Source organism: Convolutriloba macropyga, chromosome 7 (genome assembly GCF_964194025.1).
Source record: "Convolutriloba macropyga chromosome 7, txConMacr16.3, whole genome shotgun sequence".
In the NCBI taxonomy this organism is placed as follows: Eukaryota; Metazoa; Xenacoelomorpha; order Acoela; family Convolutidae; genus Convolutriloba; species Convolutriloba macropyga.
The window spans coordinates 37111740-37134629 of NC_134474.1; the positions used below are offsets into that span (position 1 = coordinate 37111740).

General features: G+C 34.5%; 3 protein-coding genes across 3 annotated transcripts in view; all 3 read left to right on the top strand.

The window, feature by feature from the left end:
- Positions 1-22808, top strand: part of LOC142342829 (uncharacterized) — a 35379-nt gene extending 12571 nt beyond the window's left edge. Inside the window, exons 5-7 of the mRNA XM_075394428.1 lie at positions 7638-7690; positions 14004-14078; positions 21149-22808. Coding sequence (XP_075250543.1) covers positions 7638-7690; positions 14004-14078; positions 21149-22751 — 1731 coding nt within the window. The 3' untranslated portion in view covers positions 22752-22808. The remainder of the gene's footprint in view (positions 1-7637; positions 7691-14003; positions 14079-21148) is intronic.
- LOC142342839 (small nuclear ribonucleoprotein F-like) overlaps positions 1-22890 on the top strand; it is a 537554-nt gene that overhangs the window by 117210 nt on the left and 397454 nt on the right. The gene's annotated exons all lie outside the window — the stretch shown is intronic.
- Positions 1-22890, top strand: part of LOC142342838 (vesicle transport protein GOT1B-like) — a 456129-nt gene that overhangs the window by 117210 nt on the left and 316029 nt on the right. The gene's annotated exons all lie outside the window — the stretch shown is intronic.

The following is a 22890-nucleotide window of genomic DNA, read 5'->3' on the forward strand; positions in this document are numbered from 1 at the left end:
TTGGGAATCGATGGTGACTGTTTTCTTACAATCTACCGTGTTTGTTTAAAGTGTTTTTCTAAAGTTTTTAGGGTCTGATACTTTTCAGTTTTTTTTCAATGTTTGCTGTGCATTAAAATTATAGCAAATTAAAATAATAGTATTTAGTTTTGTTTTGACTTTCTTCAGAAAGAGAGCTCAGATAGGTAACAAAGAAATATACAAGGTTTATGTTCTGTCAAAAATGTTTTTCATTTTTTGCATTTTTTGAAGTTTTTTAAGCTATGGTAGTTGAATCGTTGCGATTCTGATGATCTGAACCTTATGAAAATGCTGAGGTCCTTAATGAGGCACATTTTGTTATTAATCCCGTACTCCGGCAAAGTAATATCTGGAAGTTTTTTGTTTCCATATAGACCTTTTAAAATTTTGATGCACAGTCTGAATAACTGTAGTTTGAGACCCCTAGTTTTATCTGCTGTTGATTTTCTTCAAAATATGTTTTCGGTTTTGAGTAACATTCAAGTTCGCTTCCATAAAAAAAACGTGCTGAACGTGTTATGTTTAGATCGGTGTGCTTTTCATAGTTCTGATTAAGTCCCATCAAGCAGGGCTAACTTTGCTCCTCTTCATCTGAAGGTAAAGCACTGATTTCAAGCACTATTTCTAAATTTTCAAGCTGTTGTGGACCTAGTTGGGCAGTAAATTTTTGCATTTTTGAAGGTGTTCACGTGCATTGCTGTTGAGTATAAACGTTACATGCATTTTTTGTGAGCTCTTGGTTTTTATTAAACCAAAATGTGTGCAAATACGGCTGACTTGATTAACTTCCTTAATTTTTCCTTAGTTTTCGAATGCAAGATTTTGTCTACTTCTTCAGCACTACACTCAATTAATTAACTCCGTTTTGGTAAATGAAATGCACATATTAGATTACAAGTAATTATAGAATTTTGATGAATCATAGCATCAGTGTTTCTACAACTTTCGTTCCAAGGCAAGATCATAAAATGTGCATCATTGCCGGCCCATCATTGCCGTCTCATGAAATACTATATTGAAATCTATAAGTTTTATGGTATACATTTTTCAATATATTTGGGTTGTGAGCTTTTAACGAATTCTGTGCTTCTTATTAAACTACAAACATGAAATTATGCAGAATTCTTGGTTTAAGAATTTTCCTAGACGCATTCAGTTTTGCTTATAGGAAGATTTTCCTAAAATTACGTCTTTATTTGCTTCATTTCGTTCAAGTAAAACTAAAACTGTTTCCATTAGCCTGTCTTATATGGCTTATAATGCAGCATTTTAAACGAAGCTCTTTCTCTTAACAACTGAGCTATCGCAATAATTGTCCAATTCGAGCCTGAATGCTTTCAGCAATTAAAAATTGAGCGTTTTGTAATTTTCTAATAATCTCCTGAGCTCAAGACAGCCTATTCAAATACGTCATTCTGTTTTTCAGTACCTCTTTCTAATTCCCAAAAGGTTCCAAACAATGAGCTAAATTGAAGTCACGCGAAGCTTTTGAATGACAAGCTGAACAAGTTTTTGTACTCTCGACAACAGAGCAATTTCAAGATCCTCAAATTGCTCTGCTAATGACCTTTTCATAGTACTTGGGAAATTCGTCGCTTCAATTTTCTCAAAGCGAGATGAAGAGGAAAGCCAGGGATTAATAATTAATCAAGTTTTGATCATTTCTGTTTATTTTTCCGGCGCCTCTTTCAATCATTTTAAATGCGTTGGTATGATAAGATCTTTTTGAATTCACTTCTTTAAAAGCAAAGCTTTTTCAGACCGTCTTAAACATTCTTATTGAACGTCTGAAAGCTTTTTATTATTTGGTATTTAAGCGCAATTTCTTTCTAAACTGAGAACTCTGATTTCTAATTACAGTTAAGGCCTCGCTAGTTATGAATTATGAATGAAGTGCTATTTTCCCGGTTGGTTTTTTCTGATTGCCTTTTTCAGCGCCATATCTTTCTTTATTTCTGAGCTTATTGCGTGCTGTGAAGATGGGGAATTAATCATGTGAAAAATTGCGAGTAGCAGATAAAAATTGAATAGTGGAAACGTGAATCGAACGTGAAATTGTGTGATGCGTATATGATTAGTGTTTTGTTCCTCTTTTGTTCATGGCCTTCTTAATGCATCTCCATTTTGATGGCATTTCACTGCCACCGGTACATTAACCTTCTTACAATTTGACCGAAAGCTCAAAATACTAAACTCTGAACTTTTTTATTTTCACGCCAGAAATTTCTGTATGAGGTACCAAAATTTGATCCGAAAGACCGAGAAGTTTGGTTAAAAATGTCAAATTTTGTAGAAAAAATGAATGGTAATCTTTCAAACTCAGGTGTAGTTAGTAACCCAACAAGCAATTTAAGATAGACTTTAAGTAATATTCAAAAATCATGAACGTTCATCAACTTTGCACACTTATGTTGTGCTAGTCGAAATTTCGATATTTTGAACGTATTTAAGTGGCATTTTTCCTATGTCCACTTTTGGTGCCAGTTTTGTTTTCCCATAACATACATCCTTACTTCCCAGGCCGTGTGCCACTATTTCCTTCAAAGCCTCGAGGTAATGTTAAAAGGGGAATAATAATGCAGATGATTTTGGGTATTAAATGACTGAAAAATGACGCGGGCGGCAGTTTTAACCGATCATCTGAAATAAACCAATCAATCAATATTGCGAAAGCCGTCGCATAAAATGATGTTTCTTTGCAAATGAGGTAATTGTTGCAGAATAAAACGATTATATTACTTGGAACATTGCTATCCACATATACAGCGCGAATGGCCTTTAGAATAGTACGAAATCTTATAACACTTGACCTAAAAGTGAAGGTTTACCCCAATTACATTACCCTATTTCAGACTCCAAGCGTCATTTAGTAGAACTAAATGGATTTGAATGCCTGAAGATTCTTTCATCGTTACCATTTCTGATTAATTGAGTCCTGAATTGAGAACTGAAAGATCCATGCCGGTGGCATTGCACTCAAACTTGACCTGTAATTTGGGGTAAAACAGGTCAGTGTGCAACCCATTTAACTGTACCAAATGTAGAAATAGATAATTACTTTTGGGAAGGAAGGTAGGCGTTAGATAATGAGTTCATTTGTAATCGCACGGGAAGCTCCCAAGGTTTTTTATTAGCGATTTCTGCTCTCGTAATTTATTTAAAAATTTAAAGTATGGGAATTTCTATTAGGGCGCGCTCTCTTACGGCCTCATGGAGAGTATTGTCACCGTACTTTTTTAATAGCCGGAAAGTCTGTTTGTGGTGTTTCTGTTAATGACAATTTTTTGGCGAGACCGAGAAAAAGGGTGTGAAAAAAATTTTTTCCTAAGAGGGAGAAGGTGATTAAAAGTATCGAATGAAACAAGGATGCTTGGTATTGTGAGTTCGCACATAATGTTCCGACCCCAATTATCCCCAATTTTGGCTTCATTGTCTACCAAATCAGGAAGAGATAGAAAACTTTAAAAAATCTCACATATTGAGCGAAAATAATTGGTGCATGAATTAAAAAATTGCTTCCAGCTCAAATCATTTAGAAAGGTAAACAATGCCACATTAGTGGGCCGATGAGACCTGCCATTATTAATAATACGTCAAAGCAAATAACAAAATCAAATGACAACAACAAACATTTACATCCAAAACTCAATGTATATTTTGTTGAAAAAAAATCACATAACAACAAAGCCAAAATAGGGTCAAATGAAGCGTAAACTCGACAAATTAGTTTGTAATTGACTAGAAAAAACATTCGACCAGTCCTTGATAAGACTCAGTAACATCTAGACAAAAATGAACAAAAACGTCAAAGTCAACTAAAATACGTTTGTTTTTTTTTTTAAAACATATAATTTCAAAGAATCAAAACTATTAGATATCAATTAGGAAATTGATTTATGCTGATTCATTCCTCAATATTAAGACATTGAGACCTGCCATTATCCAGAATATATCTCTGCAAAAACAAACGAAAAATTTAGACGAGAAACACAAAAATTTCATAAAATTTTGCAAGAAAACGATGTCCAAGCCTTTAAACCCATATTGTTTTCCGTATAGAATAATATACAATCAATTGAGCGTTCATTGGACACCAATAGTGAGATTTGTGACCTCTGGAAAATGAGACTAGGTAACAAGTATTATAAAAGAACAAAAAGGGAAAAGTTAAAATATACATTCTTTTTTTGGAAAATAATTGAGTTCAGACATAAAAAACATTGGCTATGAACTAAAGTCATTAGATAATTTCTTTTGTTTCTCCATAGAACGCCGATGAGATGTGTCCTTGTTCGGTTTATGTCACAATTCTACCAAAAGAACGATAAATAGACAAATTAGATTTAAGTTTTGCGAAAAGCCGGTGTCGATGCCGTTAAAACAATATGTAATGCACTAAAAACCGCAAACAGGTTTTACTTTGTGCTTTTGGTCAACATCATTACTAAATTGTGCCATCATTACTAAATTGTGTCAACACCAATAATTTCATATGAGATTTTTAATAATGAGACTAGGTAACCAGACAAAAAGCTACAGCAAAAGAAAATTGAAAAAAATACGTCTCTATTTTTATTAAAAGCATTAAATTTCAAGCTCATGAAAATTTTCAGCTATCAACTGAAATCATTAGATCGGCTATTTTGTTCATCCATCGAAAGCCCCAGAAATCATAATACAAGTATAGAAAGAACGATAATTAAAGACAAAAATTATATACCGGCATCGAAGCCGTTAAAACTATAAGCAATGAACTAAAAACATTCGATATGTTCAGTTATGCTTTTCTTCGATTCTTTGACACCAAACATTCGATATACAACCTGCATTTAATTAGAATAAGTAATACGTGGACAAAGAACTACATCTAAGTGCAAATATAAAATTACGTCTTCAAAATTTTTTTATTTCAAAGTCATGAAAAATTTTAGTTATCACCTAAAGCCAGTAAATTGGATCCTGTGTTCATCTATAGGAAGCCGCTAAGACTTGAAACTGTCCCGAATTGGTTTTACGACTACGAAAAGAACGACGAATGAAGACAAAACAAAAAATTTCAATGAATTCGCCTATAAGACGGTGTCGAAGCAGTTATAACCATAATTTATTCACCAAAGAAAACGCACGTGTTTAATTGTTCCTGCTTTTGAATCCCAAAAATGTGATATATGACCTGTGAATAATATGACAAGACGAGAAATTTAACCTCAAAGACGGAAAAAAAACAAAAATCAAAAAAAAATTTTTTGAAGTTCTTTGTATCAAAGCAAAGAAACCAATACTTAAAACTTCCACAAAAGTTAATATTCTGCCATTAGGAAGATGATGCGACCTGTCATAATTAGTCTGAAGCTACAAGTTGACCAAAAAAAGAGAAAAAGTTCGCAAAGTTCTTTAATCTAATGTTTCTTTTGAAAATATGTATTTTTAAATGTCAAAATGACCATAAGCTTTCGAATAGAAAAAAAACTGATTATAATCCTATTTTTTGAGCTTTAAGAAACAACGGTTCGACCAAAACTAGTCTTGCTATTGACGTTCGACCATTAGGACTGCTTTATTTATTCGAATTTTTTGGATATGAATAATTTGTCCTAAAAAGTCAATTTATCAAAAATACATGATGCCTTTTGTTTAATTATCAAGGTAATTTAGCAAAAAACCGGTGAAATTTTAATTCAAGAATTTCTTAAGTGATGCACAATTAAAACTAGGCTTTTCCGGGATGAAGAAAATTGTGTCAGCAGTTTTATGGTGTGTTAATCCGTCATATTTAAACAAAGTGGACTAAAGAAGCTTATTTCGTTTCATTTTTAATGAGAAAAGGCTAAATTTTGAGAAGAATTAGCAGCAATTTTGGCCAAAAATTTTCATCAAACAGTTCAACAACACTCTTCTATTTTTAGAGTTAAAAGCAACAACACCATATTTTACAAATCTGACATATTTTTGGCAAAATTCGCAAAAAAAATGCGTAAAAATACGGAAAATGTGAACAATATCAACGAAAATTATTCAAATGTTCAAACTTCGATCAAACCTCAATAACTCGGTGGAAAAAATGCGAAATTAAAAAATATTTTTTTAGTTATGTATTCTACGCTGGACGGGCTTTCTAATGATACCACTCTCAACTCTCTACGATGAATTTATCGATCGGCCAAAATTGACTGAACAAAAAAACCCATTGGAGTATATCGTTCCTTCCCGGAACAAGTACTGTTGTAAAAGTTTACTCAAAATGTTTAATTTAATTGATTACTTCGTCTTGTTGTGCAGCTGATGAATATTCTATGCTGTTCCCTTTTCGGTTCATTGATCGCTTTTTGAATGTCTTTCGGGTCATTCAAGAATCTTCCGACTATTGTTTTGTTCTGCAACTCATTTTTTTTCTTTTTCATTTTTTATCTTTGGTAAACAGGATTGATTGTTCTATTCTCGTAGAGAAGAAGTCATTAGTTAGAGTTGTTTCCTGCGATTTTCCGGCTGTTCAGAGAGGTTATTTAGGAGCGGTTTGTTGGCGATGCAACTCCTCGTTCGGTTATGCGAAAAAAATAAGCGCATCATTGTCAGGCCTAAATCTGAAGCCTTTCATCTAACTGTTCCTATGAGTAACAATCTTCAGAGAAACGTAGTTTTAGAGGTTAATCTATTTATTAGTATTCATTTTGCAATCATGAGAAAATATATTCAAATTCAGACAAAGGCACGGAATAATTTATTCATTTTTTTCTCTTTTCAGACCTAGAAATTGAGTTAAAACATTCCTGTGGCGCTTTTTCGTCAGCATAATCCCAGCTTTGAGTATTTAAAGAAAGATTATCTTATCAACATGCTGGTGTTGTGGTTTGGGGGTAAGGATTCTTTTTACAAAGCTGACTCCAATTTAGCTCATCTCATTAACGACAGTCCGCCCCTTTTCCACCGATCTGTTCCAACCCTCTTTCCCTGATCAATGCCGTTTCTCCCTAATTTAGGCGAAGTCCCGCTGGTGCGCGCTTTTGTATTGCGAAATCTTTGTTTTCCAGCCCCTATTGTGATCGTCCCACGCATGTTGAGATAAACGGAGACACGCACTTTGACGCGTTTCTCTGATTAGAAAAATGAACAAATGAAAGTCAATTTAGTTTGACGTCAAACATTTTGTGATAAATTATTCCTTAGCATTTATTGCGTAGGTTGTGCTAAATAATGCATATACTGAGGCATTGCTGGAAACTAATTGAGACAGTTTTCTTGTCGTAATATCGTTTACACTTTTTGTAATAAATTATGAATTAGTTATAAATGACGTATCGTCATAGATTAATGCATCCGGCTTTACTTTACTTAGACTGAGAGTTTTACCTGGGCATAAATGTTTTGCAGACTTTGCAAATAAAAGTGGAACAAAAAGAGAGGAGAAAAAGTAGATTTGTATGCCTTTAAATAATAAATGACATTTTGAAGTGCGTATAACTTGAGAATAAATAAATCAAAACATTTGAGTCTGTTCTATTTGTCTTAGTTCTGCTTTTACATGTTGATTTAAGTAGACTAAAGTAATAACATGATTAGCATTTATAACTGAACTGTAACGTCTGATTTTAATATTTAATGGTGTTTTTGTGTTTTAGAAACTGTTGAAGTACCTATGCATTCAAATAGGAGATACACCAAGCAGCCAAATGTTAGTATCGTAGTCTATATCTAGTCTCAACTCACTGTTAAATATTTATTCTTTAATACATGGCGCATGATAGCATGTTTTAAATTTTGTTGTCCAGTTTTCTTTCAAAAGAAATGTTTTTAAAAAAATTATGAACCATGATGACGAGGCATTTAGTGTTAAAGTTAACTAATAATATTTGTTCTGACCTTACCGAGTCACATGCGTATTATGGTGTCTTTTGTCCAGCCAGCTCTGGAGATCAGAGGGTTCGAAAATCTGTGTATTTATTTTTTGAAATCATTCAACCGTTCAAGAAAATGCACTGCTTTAATGATGTCATAGATTTAAAATTTTTAAATTTTTCTGGGCTAGAGGTTTTTGGCATTCGTTTAACTCTCAAATTCATAACACCCGATGATTTTATTAGCTTGTGTTTCTGGAAAGTTGGCTCAGAGTTCTTAATTTATTATCAATTTTTAATTTTGTTTGCATCCTTGATTGGAATTTTTGTGCCATCAATTCCTTTGGGAAGGGCTTTTTTAGTTTTAAATTTTAATTTTTGACGTAGTGGGTTTTCCAAATAAAACTGTACCTAAAGTGATTTGGTTTTCGCCGTTTTTTTGGCATTGTCTATCAACTTTTTTAGGGGTTGAAAATTGAATATTCATGATTGGACTGAATTTTTGGGTTTCAGTTGAGAGTTAATTTAAATTTGGAAATAAATTTTTGACAGTTTTGCAATAAATTGCAATTAGCTAGGATTATCATTTTTTTCAAAGTTCTCTTTTTGTGATTTTTGTATTTTGTTCTTTAAATATGAGAGTTCATTAAGAGTTAAATATGAGAGTTAAATATTTGTTCATTAAAGTTTGCTATATGAGAAAAAAGTTTGAGAGATCTAAAGATCTCTTAGTAAAATCTGACATTTTGCCTGCAGAACTTTTAATAAGCCACATGAGTGTTTCAAAACTTAGGAATGATATTTCATTATTGAAAAAACACGGCACTGAGAGTTTTTGTCTAAGTGGTAATGTCTTAGTAAGAAAAAACAACAGAACTGAACAGCTAATTCTCTTAAGGTCGAGCAGTCGATCAATACAAAAAAGAAGCATCCAAAAGTGGAATAAACTCCCGCGTGATGTCCGGACTATCAGATCAAAATCAAAGTTTAAACGCATGTTGAAACAGCATCTGCTCCAACGATTCAAACTTGTACTGTTGGAAAGGAACGTTGGTGGCTTCAAAAGTTATTTTTACCTTTAGAAAACGGAACCACTAATTTTGATTTTTAACATTGTACTGATTTTGTTTATATAATTTATATAACTTTATATAACTTGTAATATTTAACCCCTGGGTTATATTTTCAATTTACTCGTTTAAAAAAAATTGTTTAGTTTCTCAGTGGTGCCTCTCGCAAAAAGTTTTTTTTATCTCTTTCGCCAAAACAATGAATTAGATTAGTCTTGTCTGCTTTTTGCCTCTGTCAGTTGATGAAGAGTTTTTATTAAAGGTGTCAGCGTTCTGTGCTACGGCTAGTTGTCACTATTAATTCCATTACAATTATAATTACAGTCATCTAGATTTTGAAATCAGGTAAGTGAATTTGCGGGTTTTGCTGGCGGGTTGATTTTTTTTTTTTGGTTTCATATTTTCAGTTTATTGTTTTGCCGCATAATTTTTGCTCGGTTTTGTGATAAGTTTTGGGGAATTGAGGACGAGTCGAGTCGTTTTTGGTAGATGTTTAGTTGCCGTTTTTCTTTGTTCCAATTGTAATGCTGAAAATTAAACAATAATTTTAACATTTACGCGCTCGGTTTTTATTTTCAGCATTGCCTGTTTAAATCAATGCAAGTCGGAAACTGTGGTGTTTTTTGTAGTTCTTCCAAATGAATTTGAAATATATGTATATTATATATATATATATATATATATATATATATATATATGACTGCTTTTTGGATTTGACTGCTGTTACTTATTTATGATTGTTAAGCAAACGGAATTTTTAAAATCAAATGCTAGCCTATTTTTGCCTTTTTAATGTTTTTTGGGCTATTAATTCGTATTTGTTTAATCTAGTGATATTCTATACGAAGAGGTAACTTAAGATTGGACAGTCATCATTGGAATAATTTTTACCGTTTTGTTTTTTTTCTGTTTTTTTCTTGTTAACTTTTTTTACAGCTGCGAAGCTGTAAGCTGAGCGTAGCTATATTGCGGTGCTCTTGTTTTTTTTTGTTTCGTCGTCTGACGCTTTATTTTCGTTTTACATTTTCTAGAACATTCTGTCTCGTCACTGCTTAAATGGCTTTTTCGCGCTTGATTTCACGCTTTCTGTGTGACCTAAATTGCGGTTATTCAGAAACAGAATCTGTTCCTAAAACAAAGTTGATTGTAAGAAAACAGATTGTATGGTCCGACAGCCGAGTGGTTAAGGCGACTGGCTGTTAATCCGGAGATCGCCGGTTCGAGACGCGACAGGGAAACTTTTTTTGCACCCAAAAACAACCTTTGAAATAAACTTGTAAGTTTTATAGGCGGCGGCGATAACTATTATCAACTCACTTCTGTATCTTTTTCCATCTGTATTTTACGGCACGCAAGTCTATTTCGCAGCTATTCCGGCAATCTGCCGGCTATGTTAGTTGTGATTCAGTTGTGTCTCTGGTATTGGGTAGGCCACTGATCCAGCGTAAGCATTTTTAATTTCCGTTATAAGAAAAGTTGTTGAAGTATCATTTTACTTTTCTATGGAATTTTGTAAATAAAAAATTTGAATTTTTCTTCAACTTTTGTTCGATTTTCTATTCGGATATCATCCGCTTATGTTGCTTTTTTTTATTTGTAATCGTTTATAGAATGAAAACTATCTGTATTGCAAGTTTTCGCAGATAATTGTTTCACAGTCGGAACGTGTGAGGAATTTTTCATCAGATATTTTATCAGTTTTTGTTGTCAGGTTTTGGCTTTTGTCATGTTTTTACTTTAATTGTTTCAAAGTGGATTGCATAATTAAGCCGTTGTTTCATTGTGCCTAGTTAGTAGTTCCCTCTGGTCTAAGTTGATATAGACTTCGAGTCGCTTCCGGAGTCTCCAGGCTATTGTTTTATTTCGTAAGATGCTTTCGCAATGTTTTTCATGACAACGTATTTCAAAGTTCTTAAAGGTTTTTTGCAGTCCCTAATGCCTTTAAATGTCTGTTTTTGCCATCTGTTTTTGAAATGCAAACAAACATTCAAAATGATAGTGATTTTTACATTTTTCTAGTTCTCAAAAATTTTTGTCGTTCGTTGAGTTTTTTCGATCTTTAGGATTCTTGAGACAAATAATTGGTTTTTGCAGCTTTAATACCACCAATTCTGGGAAATTCCAGAGAATTTTGCAGTTTTTTTCATTTTTTGAAAATGCGTTTCATTCATCTTGTTGTTTGTGCTTTACGGGCCAATAAACCTTTTTAAGAGCTTGTGCGTGGTGCAATCGGTATGTGTAGACAGATAAAATTTGACTTTCAGAATTTTAGCTCTAAGAATTCTAGCAATGCCAGTGTTTTTATTTGCTCTCGAACGAAGTCTGAAGCAATTTTTTTAAATTTATTGGTCTTTTTTATTCATAATTCTCGATTGTCCGTTGTTTTGTTTTTGTTCCTGAACATTCTGTGACTGATCAAGTGACTTTTTCCGCATTCACATCTTCATTTTAAGTGATTTCAATTGCTTTCATTTTAAAATCTAATTTGCTTATATAAAAGTGATTGTTAGCTGTTGGATATCAAAGTTAGCCGTTGAATCTTTTTGCTTAAGGCGTCTGACTGCTATCCTGGAGGTCGCAGGTTTGAAACCCTATGAGGTCCGAGTTTTTGCACCCAAAAAAGTTCCAAGCTTCATCCTTAAATTAATCTGCGCTGATCAGTTTATGTTTAATTGCTCGTAGAAGTTTGGAGCAATTATACTAGTCCTGTCGGTCTTTTATGAGATTTTCGCTTGACCGATTTTTCGTCTGAAGCTTTTGACTTCTCGTCCTCAAAAAAAGGTTAAGCAGGTAGCGCCCAGCGCGCATTAAGTTCTTTTAGAGCCTTTCAGCTCTGTTTCAGCTCAAAATATTTTGAAGACTTTTACTTATGGTGTGAAGGGCGGCTCTTAGAGGTTGAAGACACGCCCACTGTTGACCCCCCCCCCCCAATTGTCCTCACCGCCCCCACCGCGCTGTTGCCCCCGCCCCACTTTTGCCCCACCCCCTCCCCATCAGCCCCTCGGCGCACCCCACCCCCCCCCCCCCCCCCTGTGGCTACTGACGAACCAACCCATCGCTAGAAACATGCAATTCTATAGTAATTTTTACAGTTTTTTTCAAGCTTTCTGAAAATTTTTGTCATTCTTTGAGTTCTTTCAGACTTATGTGTCAAGGAACCTCCTCTAGGTTTTAATAAAAGTTTACTGCATAGTTTCTAGTGGTAGTGGAATAGTTTCAATATTTTAACATCACGATTTTTAGGATTTTTTTTGGCAAAACGTGCAATTTTTATCGATTTTTTTACATTTAATTTTCATTATTCACGTTTTACCAGACACAGGGGCCAGAAAGCGTCCTTAAGGGTTTGATAATAATTTACTGAAAAAAAATTTTGCCATGGAATAGCTTTCAGTTTTTTAATATGACAAATTTAAGCAGTTTTTTGTTAAATTTTGCTTTTTTCATGTTTTTTGAAAATTTTGTCGTTTTTCAGGTTTCTCCAGCCTCAAGAGCCGAGGAACCTCCTCTATGGTTTTACAATAGGGTACTGTATAGTTTATAAATGTAATGGAATGTTTTTCAAGATTTCAACCCCACGAATTTTAGCGACTTTTTTTTAATAAAACTTGCAATTTTTTGTCAATTTTTTTTGACATTTATTGCCGCTATTCAGCATTATCAGTTGTTTGGTTTTTCCTTTAGGGTTTGACAATCAGTTACTAGAGAGTGTTTTTTGGCCATGGATTAGTTTTCAACTCTCTAATATCACAAATTTTATCGATTTTTTGAAAAATTTTTGTCATTTTTTAGATTTCTTCAGTCTCAAGAGCCCCATAAACTCATCTACGGTTTGTTTTTTGGTTACTGCATAGCTTCTAGATGTAATGAAATGTTTTTCAAGATTTTAATATCAGAAATTTTTAAAAAAATATTTGCAATTTTTTCAAGTTTTTTTTAATCTTTTTGAATTTATCAGTTTTTCCTCCAAGGTTTGATGATAAGCTGTCGCGTGGTTTCTAGAGTTAATGGAATGGTTATCAATATTTAAATGACTCCAGCTCTGACAATTTTCTCATAAAATTAATTTTTTTTTCAAATTTTTGGAAAATTTTTATCATTTTCCAAGTTTATGGATCTTTGAGCCAGTGAAACTATTTAAAGCTTGAAATAGGGGTACTGGATTTTCTCTTGAGACAATGAATTCGTTTTGAAAATTTTAATATCTTGAATTTTAGCAAGATTTTGTTAGAATTTTCGATTGTTTTCATAATATTTGAATATTTTTTGTTCTTTTCTGAGTTTAACGATCATTACTGGTCAACGAAGCTTTTCAAGTCTTGCAGACGGGTTACTTGATATAACTCCATAGACAAAAAATAGTTCTGAACTTTTTCACTGGAAGCTTTGCTTTCAAATTTTGCAATATTTTGCAAATTTTTAAAATATCAGTACTTTGTTTGATTTCTTTACTAACAAGGCGAGAAAACGAAAAGTTGCAGAGTCGACTCAAGCTTAAGCTATTCTCACTAAACCGTGGCTAGCTACTGTTGAAGCCAACCGCTCGCCCGTCGTTTGAGAGCAATTCGCCCGACGTTAGTCGGTTATGTTTGTTTCTGCAAGTTTGAGATATTGTTTGGCTGGTATTGTTCAAATGGTCTGCTGGTCATGAACATTGGTTTTTAGTTTTTCAGCCAGTTCCTTGGATTGTATTTCGGAACTTGTCTTTTTTTGTTATGTTTGCTTTGGGGGTGTAATTAAGTAATTTTGATTGTAATGTCAAATTTCCAATCCGAACATTAGTTTGTCTGCATTCTTCCATAATATTCTAGAACTGTAATTCCCTTTCTAATTGGCTTGAAGGATTACTTCCAGATTAAATTGATTTGGTTTCAAAGACTTCAACATAAAAATTTGTCTTAGAATAAATGTTTGTTTGTTTTCGTAATTTTCGAAAATCAGACGATGCTCAATAATTTTTGTTTTATTTGGTTATTTTGCATTATAGCATCCCGAGCTTAGTGCTTAGTGTTCATGCAACGCATCGACCGCTCTCCCCCGAAGGTTGTTTTAAAAATTTTTTTATTTGTTTTTATTTTAGTCAAAATCACTTCCCAGAAGCCATTGATTTCATTCATCACGCCCGACTGACTGGCTCCGGAGTCCTCGTGCACTGGTAAGTGTGAACAAATTTATCAACATAAATGTTGTTTTGTATTCATTCGGTCGTACTCGCCATGGTTCTCTCAACCAAAAGATACGAAAAGCAACTACCATGAATCTATTCATGTTATGAGAATATTTGACAGTCTAGAGGTTGCTGTATTGATCTATAAATATGCACATAGCACTACTTTGAAAAGGCTCATTCATTACTGATTGTTTTTTACTTGAAAACAGTTTTTTCGATTGATAAAGGGCAAGCATATCACAGCAGCGTTGTTGCATCTTTAACAAATGGCGCAACTGCACCGACCCTTTTCCCGGCCGGGTGGAATTTGTCACCTATTATTGATATTCTAACAACATTACAATAGTATATTTTAATTGTAGTGTTCCTCTCCACCTCTTATTGGGATACACGAATTCTAATTAATACAAAATGCAATTAAAATTTGTTTAAGTATTCTTATCAAATTAATTTGTTCAAAGCTAGATTGAAGGAAACAGATAGGAAAAACCTATTGTCGAGTTCCAGTGGTCCTCATCCGTACACCGGATGTTATGCTCAAAAAATCACTAGCAAGTGGTGACGTTAGTTTTATTCCGTCTGCATGGTTGCAGTTCATGCTGCATGTTCTGTCAATCTATTTGTCACGTCACATTGTTGTTAATTCTATTTTTTACACGTCATTGTTTTGAAGCCTCATAGGGTGAATACAGTTCACTAAAGGCTGCTAAAAAGGTGTTCAAAAGGGGCTTATTATAAATGATTTGTTTCGACTGATTGAATTACACAAAGACTTGCTTTATTGTGTGCGGGGTGCATAATTTTTCAATGTTGCCCTTTAATGGCAAAGAACCAAAACATCAGGTTAAAAAAAACAGACAAAGTAATTGAGAACTAATCATACATTTGAAATTCAAGCAATAATTTTTTCAAGTGAATGAATGGAACATGACTTCGCAAATGTAATCAAATTGAACAGGGACTGAAATTAATTAAGCGTAAGATCATGCATTTATTTTCAAACAGGTCGATATAAACAGTCATGGAAGCGTACAACCTTGTATATCGGTGCCTGTGACTCCTTACTGGTCTTAATCTTTCCGCGATTTCTTCTATCTATAGAAGTTTTTTAGCAACGTTGCGGAAAAAGTGGGCTTTGTCTAAAATTTATTGGTTCTACTATCTTGCAAAAAACCAGCCGATTGGATTTTTAATGCCAAATTTTGAATAATTCCGTTGTTTATCTCTTCAAAACGAAAGTCTGCTACCAATTTCTTACAGACTGGCGGAACTGATTTCTTCAACAAACTGGACGAAAACACAAAAACCTCCCTTTTTGAATATTTCTGGCATTAGTTCCTTTAATATTGAACTTAGACTAACAGTTTAATAAAAATTAAGGTGATATAATTGGTCCGTGATCGCTAAGGGAGAGGTTTATAATGAAATTTTCAGATAATACTGAATTAAAAACGCAAAGTGCACACGTTTTTGGAGAAAATACTTAAATGTAAGTATCTCTTGTATCCTTAGGCTACAAAACAAACAAAACAAAATAAAGTGCGACGGGGTGCCATAACCGGGATAGGTTTTGATTCGAAAATTGTAAATTACTTTTAATAACGAAACTGATTATTGTTTTCCAAAAGTTTGTTACTGTTAATGACCGTACGGGCATGAGAAGGTATGACTAGAACTCTGAGGGTAAGAACAGAGTTCTTATTTTTGTTTTGAAAAATTACATTTGAATCCAACATAAGCACTAAGTTGGAACAACTTTCCAAAAACCCAAGAATTACAGAAACTTCAACTAAAAGGCTTTTATCATGAGTTCATGTGTTCCAGCAGTTTGCCTCTACAATTCACTTTTCACACATTCAAAGTTAAACGAATGATCCAAGGAGTCATGATCCAAGGAATTGCTACAATTTTTTTGCGAGGAAATAATTATTTCGTTTGCAAAAAAACATTACAGACCTAAAAATTTTTTAATAGAGTAGTTTTGGTGGCTAAAGACAGAATCATAGTGGGTAAGCTCAATGCGTGGAGATATTGAACAAAATGGGGCTCGAGTTCTCGTGAACGATTGTTTTTGGTTTTTCAGCTGCAAAGCTTTCAGCTGAGCTAGGTATATTGATGCTTTTTTTTAGTTTTGACGCCTCGAAGAGGAGAACTAGTGAACTTTGCTTTTTTGTTGTTGGAGTGTCAGTGAAACCTGAAAAAGTCAATACCAAAGAGTAAAAGCAAAAAGAAATACAGAGAGTGGTTTTTATTAACGAGAAAAGTAGGTGTAAAAAAATTTGATGGCCGAGCAATTTTTTTGACGTGCGGCATTTTGCAGCAGCTTTTTTTTAGTTTTAACTCTTGCTCTGATGCTCTTCTTTACTCTAGCAGGAGGGAGCAGAGAGGGAGAGTGTGTTCAGCTCAAGGGCGTAGATGTCACTCAAAAAGTCAAAACGATCCAGCACAATTTTTGCATTGAAAAGGCCAGCATGTTTACAATAATCGTTTCAAACTTTGTTCTAGAGCAATTAAAAATTTCAAAGGTTCAACAAATAATCTCGAAAACATTAAGATTTTTTACAATTATCCCATATCCTTAAACGTATTTCATTGTCCCCGAATGGAGACCAGATGATTTCTATCATTAATAAAACTAAGATTCCGAACAACAATAATAATTCAAAAAAGGGAAATCTGAAAAATTGCTTATAATTTCTGATAACAAAGAATGTTAAATTCATGAAACAGAGTAAGATATGAAGAATCGACGCAATAATCTCAAATATTATCCATACGAGCGCCATTCAATGATGAGACTAAAAGACAGAACAACTGGCAAAACTACAAAAATGGGCAAAATGGAAAAAATCATCAGTATTCTTCGAGATCAAACTGTGTCGAAGTCGTGAAAAGAATTACATCTGAAGTGAAATCATAAACTGCTCCAAATATGACTAGTAAAGGATTCATTGAGAGCTTCAAAAATAGAACAGTGAAAAAAATAAAAAGATCTGTAAAAGAAGGGAAAATCTTAATAATCGCTAATATTTTTTACAAAGTGGTGTCGAGGTCAATACAAAGAGAGACTTGAGGCTCTTGTGGCGAAACCCCTCAAAGAACAGGACTCCAGATTGTCTTGGAACCGATGCTCTACTTTACTCTGGTATCAGAGAGCAGGGAGGGAGAGTGTGTTCAGCTGCTGACACTTACGGATAAGAGAAATCTAGGCACGCTAAGCGGAAAACTCGAGGGCGTAGATGTCACTCAAAAAGTCAAAACAATCCAGCACAATTTTGTTGTAAAAAAGGCCACCCCGTCTACAATAATTATGTCAAACTTTGTTCTAGAGCAATTGAAAATTTTAAAGATTTCAACAATTGATCTCGAAAACTTTAAAATTATTAACAATTATCTCAAATCCTTAAATGTATTTAATTGTGCCCGAATGGAGAGCAGATGATTTCTATCATTAATAAAACTAAGATACCGAACAACAACAATAATTCAAAAAAGGAAAATCTGAAAAATTGATTATATTTTCTGATAACAAAGAATGTTAAATTCATGAAACAGAGTAAGATATGAAGAATCGACGCAATAATCTCAAATATTATCCATACGAGCGCCATTCAATGATGTGACTAAAAGACAGAACAACTGGCAAAACTACAAAAATGGGCAAAATGGAAAAAATCACCAGTATTCTTCGAGATCAAACTGTGTCGAAGTCGTGAAAAGAATTACATCTGAAGTGAAATCATAAACTGCTCCAAATATGACTAGTAAAAGATTCATTGAGAGCTTCAAAAATAGAACAGTGAAAAAAAAATAAAAAGATCTGTAAAAGAAGGGAAAATCTTAATAATCGCTAATCTTTTCACAAAGTGGTGTCGAGGTCAATACAAAGACAGACTTGAGGCTCTTGGGGGCGAAACCCCTCAAACAACAGGACTCCAGATTGTCTTGGAAACGATGCTCTACTTTACTCTGGTATCAGAGAGCAGGGAGGGAGATTGTGTTCAGCTGCTGACACTTACGGATAAGAGAAATCTAGGCACGCTAAGCGGAAAACTCGAGGGCGTAGATGTCACTCAAAAAGTCAAAACACACCAGCACAATTTTGTTGTAAAAAAGGCCCCCCCTTCTACAATAATTATGTCAAACTTTGTTCTAGAGCAATTGAAAATTTTAAAGATTTCAACAATTGATCTCGAAAACTTTAAAATTATTAACAATTATCTCAAATACTTAAATGTTTTTAATTGTGCACGAATGGAGATTAGATGATCCCTATCATTGATAAAACTAAGATCTCGAACAAGAACGATGGTTCAAAAGGGAAAAATTTGAAGAATTGCTTTTATTTTTTGATAACAAAGAATGTTAAAATCATGAAATAGGGTTACATATGTATAGAATCGAAGCAATACTCTCAAATATTGTTCATAAGAAAGCCATTCATGAGACTAATTGACAGAACAACTGGCAAAACTTCAAAAATGGGCAAATTGGAAAAATTTACCAGTAGTCTTTGAGATCAAATTGTGTCAAAGTTGTGAACATAATTACATATGAATAGAAATCATAAACTGCACCAAATATGACTAGTAAAGGATTCATTGAGAGCTTCAAAAATAGAACATAGTGAGAAAAAAATAAAAAGATCTCTAAAAGAAGGAAAAATCTTAATAATCGCTAATATTTTTTTGAAAAGTGGTGTCGAGGGCATTACAAAGAGAGAGACTTGAGGTTCTTGGTGCGAAACCCCTCAAAGAGCAGGACTCCAGATGGTCTTGGATCTGATGCTCTTCTTTACTCTGGCAGGAGGGAGCAGGGAGTGAGAGTCTTTTCAGCTGAAGGGCGTAGATGTCACTCAAAAAGTCGAAACGATCCAGCACAATTTTTGCATTGAAAAGGCCAGCATGTTTACAATAATCGTTTCAAACTTTGTTCTAGAGCAATTAAAAATTTCAAAGGTTCAACAAATGATCTCAAAAACATTAAGATTATTTACAATTATCCCAAATCCTTAAACGTATTTCATTGTCCCCAAATGGAGAGCAGATGATTTCTATCATTAATAAAACTAAGATACCGAACAACAATAACTCAAAAAAGGAAAAATCTGAAAAATTGCTTATATTTTTTGATAACAAAGAATGTTGAAGTCATGAAACAGAGTAGGATATGAAGAAATCACGCAATAATCTCAAATATTATCCATACGAGCGCAATTCATTAATGAGACTAAAAGACAGAACTACTGGAAAAACTACAAAATTGAGCGAAATGGAAAAAATCAGTAGTATTTTTTAGATCAAGTTGTGTCAAAGTCAAGAAAATAGATACATATGAATGGAAACCTTGAACAGCTCCAAATATGACTATTAAAAGAGTCATTCAGAGCTTCAAAAATTAACCTCCAGATTGCCGGAAAATAGCCGCCGTTGATTCCCATAACCACGATTGTGATTGAAAGAAGAGAAAAAATGGATCAAAAATGATTTTTGTAGGAATACAATTTTTAAAGAGCAAATTATTTTGATATCAATCCGTTGATGAACGGACTCCTGTTTGATAGTTAGACAATACAGAGGCTAGTATCAATACCAATAAGCATTAGAGATGGTAACTAACTAAGACTTATAAGAACCAAGTTCGAGTATCGAGCTTCTCATTTCGTTTTTTACTACTGACTCTGTTCGTTTTGAATTGCTTTGCTGAGCAACTGCTGTCTAAAAACACTTTTAGCAGAATGAGAGAAGAGTGAAACTGGCCTATAGAAGTCAAAAAGATTTCAGGTGTTGAACTATCTGTGAAAGGTAAAGCGAAAAATTTTTATTCGATGAAGTAAGAAAAACATACCAGGACAAGTTCTGACGTACAATTCAAAGAATTTTTATTGACTAAGCAAAAACTTAGGCCTAGACCGGATTATGAGTGAATTGGAAATATCATCTCTAAAAAATCAGATAAAAATGTAAAAAAAAACAGAAAATCAATGTCAAAATTCCGCAGATGAATAAAAAACCATTAGTGAGAAATGGAAATTTGGTTCAAACAAAAAATAGGCCTAGAATGAACTGTGAATGGATTGGTAAAACCATTTTAAAAAAAAATCCGATCCAAGAAAAAAAACGAAAAACTGGTAAAACTCAAAGTGAAATTGCCACATGTGAACAACAAGCTACTAGCGAGAAAGCGAATTTTTGTTCAAACAACGTTATCTCACTCCGCTTCAAAATTAGAGCAAAAAATCACGCCGCAAAACCACTCGTTTTTTTGCTTCAGTTCCTGTTTCGGCGTGACCAAAATCAGTACTCCAATTTGACTTCAAAAATCATGAAAATGTGTGAACAGATCTTTAAAAAAAGACAGCGCCCCAATACAATTCAAATCGTTTGAATTGTAACAAAATATGAGCGCTATAATAGGTGGCTGAGAAGCTGAGGCGGCTATTAATAAAACAAAGTGAGAGAACAATAAAAAGATCTGTAAAATAAGGAACAATAAAAATCGCAAAAAAAATATATTTTTTTGAAAACAAGTAGGGTCGAAGTCATTAAAAAGAGAGAGACTTGAGGCTCTCGGCGCAAAAACCCCAAAAGGCAGGACCCCAGATGGTCTTCGCACCGATGCTCTAGTTTACTCTGGCTTGTAATTTATTCCTCTACAGGTCAGTAGACTAAATACCTGAGGAGGTGATCAACCGTTATATTCCAATTCGAAACAATCGGTTACCTTAAATGCTCAGCAGAGAACCATTGAGACCTGTGAATATTGAGTAGCCTCTAAGGATAATCGTTGTTTAAAAGGAAGTTTTGAGCTGATTTTAGCTGAAAAGTGAAATTTAGTTGGGCTGAGTTCAAGCAGAATTGGCTAAAAATTCTGAAATATTGATAATGATTTCATTTTATGCGATCAAAAATATTGACTTCACATATGCTCGATGATTCTTTAATAAAACATTTTCAACAATATATTTGAAATAATGCGAAGAAAAGGCGGTGAACCCACGAAGAGCTCTAATTTTGTTTACAAGAAGTGTTAAATGACAACGCAATTCTTTTCAGCATGTGTGGAATTTCTCGGAGTACCACTCTTGTAGTGGCTTATTTGATGACGGTAGCCGACATATCATGGCAGGATGCCCTAAGATGTATCAAGTACAACAGATCCTCGGCCAATCCGAACCTTGGGTTCCAGTCGCAACTTCAAAAGTACCAGGAAACCCAACTTACACCGGAGCGAAAGCGTGTCAGAGAAAGGTTCCCCAGATACGACCCCCTCAAAGACCAATTACTGTTAAACAGAAGCCTGAAAGCGTATCAAAAGTATTGCAAAAATATGGATGAGAATATTTTTCCAGTTCCTCCGGCAGGTAAACGGCGTTATTCTTGGGCAGTTGGAAAAGACGGCTCTCAAGTGGAAGGTATGGATGCAAGCCTGTCAACTTTTAAAACTCTTCAAAAAGCAGCTGCGTCTAGTTCTGAAAAACGTAACATATCGGCTTTGTCACTGTCCTCAATAGTTCCGAAATTGAGTGTCAACGATGCAGACCAGCCAAAACAACCTGTGAACCTAGTAACGAGTCAAAACAGGAGTGAAGGTCAAAAATCCCCAGATCAAATGTCAGTGAAATCTTCGGATGTGAGTCGAACATCTCAAGCGTCGTCTTCAAGTTGCAGTCATCCGGAGTCTGAGAATCAAAACTGGGATAGAATCAAAAGAGAGGAAATTGTATCGCAAAGCTCCTCGACCACTTCTGAAATTAGACACGATGACAACCTCAGGACGCACTTTGGTAGTTTATCGTTGAGTCGACCCCCCGTTGATGCACTCTCAGTTCATTCAGACATTCTACCTCTTACTTCCTTTGCATCATCACTGACATCATCACCTTCTACTGGTAGTCAAAGAAACCAAAAATATCAATCAGCTGTCTCCAGATCTCGAAAACAAAGCTCTCCTTTGGATTTTGGTGCTTGTAATTCCCTAGATCTTAGCCCGGGTGAATTCTATCAGCCTTTTACCGAGGAAAACTATCGTAGGTCACTGAAAAGGATTAACTCCGGGGAGTATTACGATGATTCAGGATGGCATTATGTTGGTGGAGGTTCCAGTCGAAACGTGTCCAGACAACACCCAGCTCCTTACAGAAAGTCAATGTCGTATGGAGAATCTTACGAGTACCAAAGAAGGCAATACCAGTTGTCAAAAAACGTCCCACAAGTTCAAGACGAAGATTACGATGCTGAAATTGACGAGCCAGAGGTTCGTCCTAGGTCTAGAACCATGAGATCTGGACACCATTTGGATCTTTACCCGTCTGAGCGATGCTATCCAAGTAGCACCCCAAGTTCACCTCGGTTCAGAACTGATGACGCAATGAGCAGACACAGTCGAGACAAGTATGTATCCGAGGCTTCGTTCCCTTCATCTGCCTTCCGGTATTATGAGCCGACAAATTACACTCGACACGAGAGTGAAGAACGCACTCGACACGAGAGTGAAGAACGCAATGTAGCGCGTGCAATGTATTCGAGACGAGAACGCGATTTCTACCGATCGGGTAGACATGCACATTTGTCACAAGAGGACGACTTTTGTTTGGACAGTAGCACCAGTAGGTCCGTACATTCGTTGTCAAACTCAAGGCATTCTGTAAACTATTAAGTAATCACTATTTATCAATGAGTTTACTCACCTCCAATTTATTTTTGTGTCCATTAAGGTTTTGATAAACGGTTCCCACAGGGCGTGACTTGTTTGAAAGTTAGCTCCTAAAAGAATGGCAATGATACTGGATCACCGT